At 41.0% G+C, this 12,089-nt stretch overlaps 1 protein-coding gene across 50 annotated transcripts in view; it reads right to left on the bottom strand.

The window, feature by feature from the left end:
- The window catches only part of DTNA (dystrobrevin alpha), a 271,418-nt gene that overhangs the window by 52,816 nt on the left and 206,513 nt on the right, over nucleotides 1–12,089 (bottom strand). For 25 of the 50 annotated variants that reach the window (XR_013545373.1, XR_012086859.2, XR_013545374.1 and 22 more), the window contains one exon: nucleotides 8,389–8,478. The exons of the other annotated variants lie outside the window; for them this stretch is intronic. Coding sequence is in view for 20 of the 25 variants with exons in the window: in XM_072998896.2 (XP_072854997.2) it covers nucleotides 8,389–8,478 (90 nt within the window). In the remaining 5 variants the exon portion in view is untranslated. The remainder of the gene's footprint in view (nucleotides 1–8,388; nucleotides 8,479–12,089) is intronic. 50 annotated transcript variants of the gene reach the window in all.

Here is a 12,089-nt window from a genome sequence, read left to right as displayed (position 1 = left end):
AATATCCATTTTATGAACTTACTCTCTTTTTTTACATTATATGTTATACTTTTGGCATTCAATACTCTTTTCAGATCCAATGTTATATTCTAACAGAGCCCCAGGTCTTTCATTTTCAGTAGAGAATAAAGTCCCGATTCAAGATTATGCCCATTTACATATAATCCAAACAGCATGTTGGACACATTTGCATTTATATTCAATGCTCTTGATCAATTTAAAGAGATAAAGGTTTTTGATGTCATCTATGAAGCTGCTTTGTCTTGACTAATTTAAACAATGAAACCCACTGACTTGTATGTTAGTGCACTGAAGAACCCAGTCTCTGTTACAGTTTGAACTTTACAGGGCCAATTGGATGTTCTGAAACCTTCACCCCAAATAGATTCAGCATCTTGAATAGCTCCTGAAAAGTTCAGGTAAAAATCTGGGCCACATTCAATGCCCCATTGACATCTGAGTCATCAGACTCTACTGAGTCCAATTCTATTATGTATCCAAAGTGTACTTGAGTTCCATGGAAAGAAGTGAATACAGCCTAAATTTCTATTAATAAAACATGAAAGATCTGATTCAAGGTAGGTATATGTCTTAATCACTCCAAAAAGACATATGATTATATAATCTCTGCAATTGTATGTATCTGAATAAAAACTGTAAGATGAATCCTGTTGGATCAGGCCAACTGGTCAACCCAGATACAGTGGTACCTCGCAAGACAACGACCCCGCTAAATGACGAATCCGCATAACGATGACTTTTTGTGATTGCTCCTTCATGGATTGCTGCCTTGTCGTGGCGAAGGGGCTTGAGTAACTCAGAGAAGCTATGGGCTATGCCGTGCAGGGACACCCAAGATGGACAGGACATAGTGGAGAGTTCCGACTAAACGCAATCCACCTGGAGTAGGAAATGGCAAGCCACTCCAGTATCTTTGCCAAGAACGCCCCATGATCAGAAACAAAAGGCTAAAAGATATGACGCTGGAAGATGGGCCCCTCAGGTCGGAAGGCATCCAACATGCTACTGAGGAAGAGTGGAGGACAAGTACAAGTAGCTCCAGAGCTAATGAAGTGGTTGGGCCAAATCCGAAAGGACGCTCAGCTATGGACGTGCCTGGAAGTGAAAGGAAAATCCAATGCTGCAAAGAAAAATACTGCATAGGAACCTGGAATGTAAGATCTATGAACGTTGGGAAGCTGGAGGTGGTCAAACAGGAGATGGCAAGAATAAACATCGACATCCTGGGCATCAGTGAACTAAAATGGACAGGAATGGGCGAATTCAGCTCAGATGATTATCATATCTACTATTGTGGGCAAGAATCCCGTAGAAGGAATGGAGTAGCCCTCATAGTCAACAAAAGAGTGGGAAAAGCTGTAATGGGATACAATCTCAAAAATGATAGAATGATGTCAATACGAATCCAAGGCAGACCATTCAACATCACAATAATCCAAGTTTATGCACCAACCAGCATTGCTGAGGAGACTGAAATTGAACAATTCTATGAAGATTTACAACACCTTCTAGAACTGACACCAAAGAAAGATGTTCTTCTCATTCTAGGGGACTGGAATGCTAAAGTAGGGAGCCAAGAGATAAAAGGAACAACAGGGAAGTTTGGCCTTGGAGTTCAGAACGAAGCAGGACAAAGGCTAATAGAGTTTTGTCAAGAGAATAAGCTGGTCATCACAAACACTCTTTTCCAACAACACAAGAGGCGACTCTATACATGGAAATCACCAGATGGGCAATATCGAAATCAGATTGATTATATTCTCTGCAGCCAAAGATGGAGAAGCTCTATACAGTCAGCAAAAACAAGACCTGGAGCTGACTGCGGTTCTGATCATCAGCTTCTCATAGCAAAATTCAAGCTTAGACTGAAGAGATTAGGAAAAACCACTGGGCCACTCAGGTATAATCTAAACCAAATCCCTTATGAATACACAGTGGAAGTAAAGAACAGATTTAAGGAACTAGATTTGGTGGACAGAGTGCCTGAAGAACTTTGGATAGAGGCTCGTAACATTGTCCAGGAGGCAGCAACGAAAACCATCCCAAAGAAAAGGAAATGCAAGAAAGCAAAGTGGCTGTCCAACGAGGCCTTAGAAATAGCAGAGAGGAGAAGGGAAGCAAAATGCAAGGGAGATAGGGAAAGTTACAGCAACTTGAATGCAGACTTCCAAAGAATAGCAAGGAGAGAGAAGAGGGCCTTCTTAAATGAACAATGCAAAGAAATAGAGGAAGATAACAGAAAAGGAAAGACCAGAGATCTGTTCAGGAAAATTGGACATATTAGAGGAACATTTTGCGCAAAGATGAACATGATAAAAGACAAAAATGGGAGGGACCTAACAGAAGCAGAAGACGTCAAGAAGAGGTGGCAAGAATACACAGAGGAATTATATCAGAAAGATTTGGATATCCCGGACAACCCAGACAATGTAGTTGCTGACCTTGAGCCAGACATCCTGGAGAGCGAAGTCAAGTGGGCCATAGAAAGCCTGGCTAACAACAAGGCCAGTGGAGGTGATGGCATTCCAGTTGAACTATTTAAAATCTTGAAAGATGATGCTGTTAAGGTGCTACATTCAATATGCCAGCAAGTTTGGAAAACTCAACAGTGGCCAGAGGATTGGAAAAGATCAGTCTACATCCCAATCCCAAAGAAAGGCAGTGCCAAAGAATGCTCCAACTACCGTACAATTGCACTCATTTCACATGCTAGCAAGGTTATGCTCAAAATCCTACAAGGTAGGCTTCAGCAGTATGTGGACCGAGAACTCCCAGAAGTATAAGCTGGATTCCGAAGAGGCAGAGGAACTCGAGACCAAATTGCTAACTTGCGCTGGATTATGGAGAAAGCCAGAGAGTTCCAGAAAAATATCTACTTCTGCTTCATTGACTATGCGAAAGCCTTTGACTGTGTGGACCACAGCAAACTATGGCAAGTTCTTAAAGAAATGGGAGTGCCTGACCACTTTATCTGTCTCCTGAGAAACCTATATGTGGGACAGGAAGCAACAGTTAGAACTGGTCATGGAACAACTGAGTGGTTCAAAATTGGGAAAGGAGTACGGCAAGGCTGTATATTGTCCCCCAGCTTATTTAACTTATATGCAGAATACATCATGCGGAAGGCTGGACTGGAAGAAACCCAAGCCGGAATTAAGATTGCCGGAAGAAATATCAACAACCTCCGATATGCAGATGATACCACTCTGATGGCAGAAAGTGAGGAGGAATTAAAGAACCTTGTAATGAGAGTGAAAGAGGAGAGTGCAAAAAACGGTCTGAAACTCAACATCAAAAAAACTAAGATCATGGCCACTGGTCCCATCACCTCCTGGGAAATAGAAGGGGAAGATATGGAGGCAGTGTCAAATTTTATCTTCCTGGGCTCCATGATCACTGCAGATGGAGACAGCAGCCCTGAAATTAAAAGGCGCCGTCTTCTTGGGAGGAAAGCGATGACAAATCTTGACAGCATCTTGAAAAGCAGAGACATCACCTTGCCAACAAAAGTCCGAATAGTCAAAGCTATGGTTTTTCCTGTCATGATGTATGGAAGTGAGAGCTGGACCATAAAGAAAGCAGACCGCCGAAGAATTGATGCCTTTGAATTGTGGTGCTGGAGGAGGCTCTTGAGAATCCCCTGGACTGCAAGGAGAACAAACCTATCAGTTCTAAAGGAAATCAAGCCTGAATGCTCACTTGAAGGACAAATCCTGAAGCTGAGGCTCCAGTACTTTGGCCATCTCATGAGAAGAAAAGAGTCCTTGGAAAAAACCTTGATGTTAGCAAGGTGTGATGGCAAGAGGAGAAGGGGACGACCGAGGATGAGATGGCTGGACAGTGTCTGCGAAGCAACCAACATGAACCTGACACAACTCCGGGAGGCAGTAGAAGACAGGAGGGCCTGGCGTGCTCTGGTCCATGGGGTCACGAAGAGTCGGACACGACTAAACGACTAAACAAAAACAATAGCGATTCGCAAAACAGTCATTCTAATGGGGGATTTTCGCTGGACGTTGATTAGGTCCATGCTTCGCAAACCATTTGTTCACGAGACGACGATTTTTACAGCTGATCATTGGCATTGCAAAATGGCTGCCCTGTGTTTTCTGGACCCATGCTTCGCAGGACAGCCATTTTTACAGCTGATCTGTGCTCGCAAAATGGCTTCCCTATGGGCGATCTTCGCTGGACAACAAGGTATTTTGCCCATTGCAATGCATTAAACGGGTTTCAATGCATTCCAATGGGGAAACGGATTTTGCATGACGATGATTTCACTAAACAGCGATTTCAATGAGATGGATTATCGTTGTCATGCGGGGCACCACTGTAGTAGTGGACAAATTTTGTAGATCTGGGATACAATTTTTTTTTGCCTCCACGGCCCTTTGAGGTGTAAGTCACATAATCTGCTCAAGATGAAAGAGAACATGCAACAATAGAATGGAAAGAAAGCCATAAATTAATCTCCAGTTTGGTATTTGGCGATGACAAGTAATGGAAAGGGACCTACAGTCATGGCCAAAACTGTTGGCACCCTTGCAGAAAATGCAACCCTTCTCTCAGAAAATTGTTGCAGTTGCAAATGTTTGGTACTCACACATTCATTTCTTTGGTTTGCGTTGGAAGAACACAAAAACCCCAAAGAAAAGTCAGATCTGATACAATCCCACACAGAAGCCCAAAAATGCACTGGCCAAAATTATTGGCAACCTTCTTAAAATTTGGTTGCACCCCCTTTGGAAAAAAAAATAACTGAAATCAATCACTTCCTGTAACCATGAATGAGTTTCTTACACCTCTCTACTGGAATTTTGGACCACTCTTCTTTTTCAAACTGCTCCACGGCTTTCAGATTTGAAGGATGCCTTCTCCCAACTGCTGTTTGGACATCTCTCCACAGGTATTCTATGGGATTCAGATCTGGACTCATTGCTGGCCATTTCAGAAATCTCCAGCGCTTTGTTTGTAACCATTTCTGAAAGCTTTTCGAAGTGTGTTTTGGGTCATTGTCCTGTTGGAAGACCTATGATCTCTGGTAGAGATGCAGCTTTCTGACACTGGCCACTACGTTGCACCCCAAAATTCTTTGGTAGTCATCAGATTTCATGATATCATTCACAGCATCAAGGCATCCAGTGCCAGAAGCAGCAAAGCAACCCCCAAACATCTTTGAACCTCTACCATGTTTGACTGAAGGGATTGTTCTTTTCTTGGAATGCCTCATTTCTTTTTCTGTAAACAGTGCCATGATGTCCTTGACCAAAAAGCTCTACTTGTCTCACAGTAGGTTCTCCCAGAAGGATTGTGGTTTTGTCACATAAGTATTGGCATATTCCAGTCTTGCTTTTTATGCCTTTGTGTCAGCAGTGATGTCCTCCTGGGTCTCCTACCATAGTGTCCCTTTTCATTCAGATGGCAATGGATAGTGCGAGCTGACACTGTTGTACCCTGTGTCTCCAGATCAGCTTGAATTTGTTGTGAAGTTGATCTGGGTTCTGTATCCACCATTCGAACAACCCTTTGTTGTAATTTTTCAGTAATTTTGCTCTTTCGTCCACGTCTAGGGAGGTTAGCTACAGTGCCATGGGCTTTAAACTTCTTGATGATATTGCACACAGGAAGATTAAGATCTCTGGAAATGGACTTGTAACCTTGAGATTGTTGATGTTCTTCCACAATTTTTCTCTCAAGTGCACAGACAACACTTTACACTTCATTCTTTTCTCCATGCTCAGTGTCACACACAACACAAAGGTTGAGTCACTGTATCTCCATCTTAACTGGTTGCAAATGTGATTACTATATTGCCCACACCTCTTACGTGTGACAGGTGTGTCTAAATACAAATTAAAGGAGCATCACATGCTGGAAAAGCAATGATTGGTCTGGTGGTCCAGATAGGCGGGGTATAAATAAATAAATAGATAGATAGATAGATAGATAGATAGATAGATAGATAGATAGATAGATAGATAGATAGATAGATAGATAGATAGATAGATAGATAGATAGATAGATAGATAAATAAATAAATAAATAAATAAATAAATAATTTCTTACAATTTAGACAGGGTGCCAATAATTTCAGCCAGTGCATTTTTGGGTTTCTGTGTGGGATTTTATCAGATTTGAGTGTTCTTCTCTAGGTTTTTTTTTTGTGTTGTTCCAGCGCAAACCAAATAAATGAACATGTGAATACCAAAACATTGGCAACTGCAACAATTTTCTGAGAGAAGGGTTACATTTTCTGGCAGAATTGCAAGGGTGCCAATATTTTGGGCCATGACTGTATGCCCTGTTTAAAGGTGATCACTCGTGGAGGCTTCCAGGGACAGCAGTTCACCTCTTTATTTTTGCAGGGGTGGGGGAGAATAGTGATCACATAAATACCTCTGGGAGGGGGACTGAATTTTGCACCCCCGCACATCTAAGTTAATGTCCTTTATCTAGCAATGGAAAGTGAGATGTCTCTGAGAAGTTTATATGCAGGCTATGAAGAAATTTAGTTCATGCTTTTGCTATATCATTCACCCAAGGCAGGTGTGAACTCCCCAGAATATAAATGTGGATCACCACTGCAAGCATGACGACATCCTATACACAGATTTCCATGGTGAGAAAACTGCAAAAAGTAAAGTGACAGTAAAGTAGACTCATCATTATTAAATAGTCATCAAACTGGATAGGAGACAGTTGTCTAAAGAATATCAATCTCTCATGAGATAAAAAAGGGCATGTTTCCTTAATGTTAACCACAGTGAACAGCAGGATGTACTAGGTGTAATATCTTAAATGATATTTTAAATACTTAAATTATGTTGTGTGGGTATCTCACAATTTCATGCAGGATATCTTTCACAACTATAAGACAAAAGACCACTGGCAGAGTACAAAGGATGCTGCTACATATATCTTGTTGTGTTCTTCTCAAAACAGGTTAAAATACAATATTTGTTAAAGCAATCAAAGATCATACTACTTATCAAATTTTATATATTTCCTGGTTGATCATGTTGGAGCAGCACTAAAAAATTTGAAGTTTCAGGTACAAACAGCAGCTTGTATTTGCATATGTACAGTATATAATTTTTTATCAGGTAACTGATAGCAGGGAAGGAGATTGAAACACTCCCCCGGCTGCCGTCCCTCTTTGGATTGGCTCCCGCTGAGCTGCTTTTTACAAAGAAAATGACCTATGAATTCTAAGCAGATTGGAAACACAGAGTCCAGAATCCTATTGCTGAATTAAACTTGTGTAAAGGAAATCAAGTCTTGGAAGAAAATGGCAATTTCTTCTGAGGTGCCCTTTCTGTTCCTGGGCAGCATGTCAGTAAGAAGTAGCAATTTGTCGTCAAAATTTCTGTGATTTTCTCTATGTAACTGTAAATTAGCAACAAGATTCTGGCCATTACTGGAGTAACATCTACCTTGAATCTCCTTTAAGTGTCAATAGGCTAATGAGATGCTGAGATTTTTCACATACAACTGCATGATTTATACAAAACTGGAAGCTGGTTGACCTTTGGTGAATAAACCTCATTCAGAAATGAAGATTTATCTTTGTCTGAATTGCTGCATTCTTACCTGGTTTATGTGTTTACCCTAAGTTTCCTTTAAAAAAAAAGCTGCACTTCCTTTTCTGTGCTTTGGGAGAAATTCAATCAAATTAAAATTCATGGGTCAGCTGAAAACTGCTTCGGATACATGTTTTGCATTTAAATACTTCTCTTATACAAAATGAAAGATGAAAATGGAATGTACCTACATGAAACCTATCTGAAGTTTCACTATAAGCATAAATGCCCCATTTAAAAAAATGGCACCCTTCGGCCATTATTAGTAATTCTGCCGAATGACTAATATACAGTGGTGCCCCACTTGACGATTACCTCGTTAGACGAGGAAATCGCTTAATGATGAAGTATTTGTGATCGCTATTGCGATTGCAAAACAATGATTTAAATGGGAAAAATCGCTTCACGATGATCGGTTCCCTGCTTTGGGAACCGATTTTTCGCTTTACGACGAACAGAAAACAGCTGATTGTTGGGTTTCAAAATGGCCACCCGCTATTTAAAATGGCTCCCTGCTGTGCTTAGGACAGATTCCTCGCATTACAGGCACTAGAGAATGGCTGCCCTATGGAGGATCTTCGCTGGACGCTGAGGTATTTCGCCCACTGGAAAGCATTGATGCGTTTCAGTGGGCTTTTTTGTTTCGCTTGACGAGGATTTCGCTTAACAGCAATTTGAATGGAATGGATTATCCTTGTCAAGCAAGGCACCACTGTATTAATGTATTGATTTTAGTGTTTAAGCTACAATACTACATTAGTTAGTGGTTTAGTGCTCTTATACTGACCGTGAATTCTTGAGAAGCTGATTTACATACAGTTTTATAATAGAATGCTCATCAGCCACAGGACTGGCTACATTTATACTTTCAAGCAACCTGAATGATTCAAACAATGAAACTCCATTAACAATTCATGCAAACAAAATACATATAGGGAAATGTTTGGTTTGAACTGAGAATGTTCTCAGTTCACATTGACTGTAGACAGAATACTAGTATTATTAACAATAAAAAATGTTGCTGACATAAATAGGGTTTGAAAAGAAAAATGATTATTCTGGTCAATATATCACTTCACTGGAATGTCATTGTGTGCAGGAAACAAATGTTAAGAGTTAAAAAAACAGACAAGTGACCTCTGCAAAGACAATAATACAGGACAACATTTACCACTGGCCACTGCACAAAGTCTTTGCTGTCACTACAGGGGATTTATGGATCAAGGTTAAGCTTCAACATTAATATAATTAACATAACTTCCTGCATGCACTTAAGCAGTCATGATATATCTTCCATACTGCCATCCAGAATAACTGAACATGGAGGACAACAAACACATTACAAATAACAGCCACACCTGACATTATTGAACCTCCACCACAATAGCTAAATCAAAGAAGGACAGACGCCATTCTACATACTGATTATAACTATGTGGTATATAGTCATTGTATGTGTGTATTTGCTGATGGTTAACCTTTTGTGTCAAACAGATGCAACACACAAACTCATGGCTGCTGTGCTTCACAAACAGTGTGCCTCTGAGCATGACAACTTCTTGGAAGAAGTAGTTTGGAGAAATGGCTTACAATACTCATAATCAAATTTAAATGCAAGTTGTACTCATTTACACCACCCCTAAAAATTCTTGTTAAAAGTTAAGTAAAATACAACCACAGTTGTAATAGAAATAGTAAAAAAGATTATGCTTTAAAAATATTTACACAATGTATAATTACCGTTAAGAGATGTAATGATGTATTGTGGCTTACATGGTTCTCAAACAGTGCTAGATAAATTGATGGAGGATACAAGTATGTCAGTGGCAGAAATCTAATAAATTACAAGTTGAGTAGGCCCACTGAGTCAGTGGAAATTACCAAATCCCCACCAAATCAATTACCTTACTTTATTTGTGAATTACCTCTGAATTTCAACCCACAGGTATTTGTTGTCTTAGCTAAACTGAATCTCTACCTGCAGAGACAGTGTGCCTGAAGGGGAGGGCTGTTACTTTAATGATGTGCTTGCAAGTTTCACAAAAGTATCCAGCTGATCACTGCTGGACCAGATATACTGTCAGATTTTATGTTTATATGAACATTTGGCAATGGTCTTTTGAATTACTCCTTCATGGATTGCTGCCTTGTCGTGGCGAAGGGGCTTGAGTAACTCAGAGAAACTATGGGCTATGCCGTGCAGGGACACCCAAGACGGACAGGACATAGTGGAGAGTTCCGACTAAACGCAATCCACCTGGAGTAGGAAATGGCAAGCCACTCCAGTATCTTTGCCAAGAACGCCCCATGATCAGAAACAAAAGGCTAAAAGATATGACGCTGGAAGATGGGCCCCTCAGGTCGGAAGGCGTCCAACATGCTACTGAGGAAGAGCGGAGGACAAGTACAAGTAGCTCCAGAGCTAATGAAGTGGTTGGGCCAAAGCCGAAAGGACGCTCAGCTGTGGACGTGCCTGGAAGTGAAAGGAAAATCCAATGCTGCAAAGAAAAATACTGCATAGGAACCTGGAATGTAAGATCTATGAACCTTGGGAAGCTGGAGGTGGTCAAACAGGAGATGGCAAGAATAAACATCGACATCCTGGGCATCAGTGAACTAAAATGGACAGGAATGGGCGAATTCAGCTCAGATGATTATCATATCTACTATTGTGGGCAAGAATCCCGTAGAAGGAATGGAGTAGCCCTCATAGTCAACAAAAGAGTGGGAAAAGCTGTAATGGGATACAATCTCAAAAATGATAGAATGATGTCAATACGAATCCAAGGCAGACCATTCAACATCACAATAATCCAAGTTTATGCACCAACCAGCATTGCTGAGGAGACTGAAATTGAACAATTCTATGAAGATTTACAACACCTTCTAGAACTGACACCAAAGAAAGATGTTCTTCTCATTCTAGGGGACTGGAATGCTAAAGTAGGGAGCCAAGAGATAAAAGGAACAACAGGGAAGTTTGGCCTTGGAGTTCAGAACGAAGCAGGACAAAGGCTAATAGAGTTTTGTCAAGAGAATAAGCTGGTCATCACAAACACTCTTTTCCAACAACACAAGAGGCGACTCTATACATGGAAATCACCAGATGGGCAATATCGAAATCAGATTGATTATATTCTCTGCAGCCAAAGATGGAGAAGCTCTATACAGTCAGCAAAAACAAGACCTGGAGCTGACTGCGGTTCTGATCATCAGCTTCTCATAGCAAAATTCAAGCTTAGACTGAAGAGATTAGGAAAAACCACTGGGCCACTCAGGTATAATCTAAACCAAATCCCTTATGAATACACAGTGGAAGTAAAGAACAGATTTAAGGAACTAGATTTGGTGGACAGAGTGCCTGAAGAACTTTGGATAGAGGCTCGTAACATTGTCCAGGAGGCAGCAACGAAAACCATCCCAAAGAAAAGGAAATGCAAGAAAGCAAAGTGGCTGTCCAACGAGGCCTTAGAAATAGCAGAGAGGAGAAGGGAAGCAAAATGCAAGGGAGATAGGGAAAGTTACAGAAACCTGAATGCAGACTTCCAAAGAATAGCAAGGAGAGACAAGAGGGCCTTCTTAAATGAACAATGCAAAGAAATAGAGGAAGATAACAGAAAAGGAAAGACCAGAGATCTGTTCAGGAAAATTGGACATATTAGAGGAACATTTTGCGCAAAGATGAACATGATAAAAGACAAAAATGGGAGGGACCTAACCGAAGCAGAAGACGTCAAGAAGAGGTGGCAAGAATACACAGAGGAATTATATCAGAAAGATTTGGATATCCCGGACAACCCAGACAATGTAGTTGCTGACCTTGAGCCAGACATCCTGGAGAGCGAAGTCAAGTGGGCCTTAGAAAGCCTGGCTAACAACAAGGCCAGTGGAGGTGATGGCATTCCAATTGAACTATTTAAAATCTTGAAAGATGATGCTGTTAAGGTGCTACATTCAATATGCCAGCAAGTTTGGAAAACTCAACAGTGGCCAGAGGATTGGAAAAGATCAGTCTACATCCCAATCCCAAAGAAAGGCAGTGCCAAAGAATGCTCCAACTACCGTACAATTGCACTCATTTCGCACGCTAGCAAGGTTATGCTCAAAATCCTCCAAGGTAGGCTTCAGCAGTATGTGGACCGAGAACTCCCAGAAGTACAAGCTGGATTCCGAAGAGGCAGAGGAACTCGAGACCAAATTGCTAACTTGCGCTGGATTATGGAGAAAGCCAGAGAGTTCCAGAAAAATATCTACTTCTGCTTCATTGACTATGCGAAAGCCTTTGACTGTGTGGACCACAGCAAACTATGGCAAGTTCTTAAAGAAATGGGAGTGCCTGACCACTTTATCTGTCTCCTGAGAAACCTATATGTGGGACAGGAAGCAACAGTTAGAACTGGTCATGGAACAACTGAGTGGTTCAAAATTGGGAAAGGAGTACGGCAAGGCTGTATATTGTCCCCCAGCTTATTTAACTTATATGCAGAA

The sequence above is a fragment of the Pogona vitticeps genome, chromosome 4, assembly GCF_051106095.1.
Source record: "Pogona vitticeps strain Pit_001003342236 chromosome 4, PviZW2.1, whole genome shotgun sequence".
NCBI classification, from domain to species: domain Eukaryota; kingdom Metazoa; phylum Chordata; class Lepidosauria; order Squamata; family Agamidae; genus Pogona; species Pogona vitticeps.
Note: the sequence above shows the minus strand (reverse complement) of the source record. Positions and strands in the feature narration are given on the sequence as shown.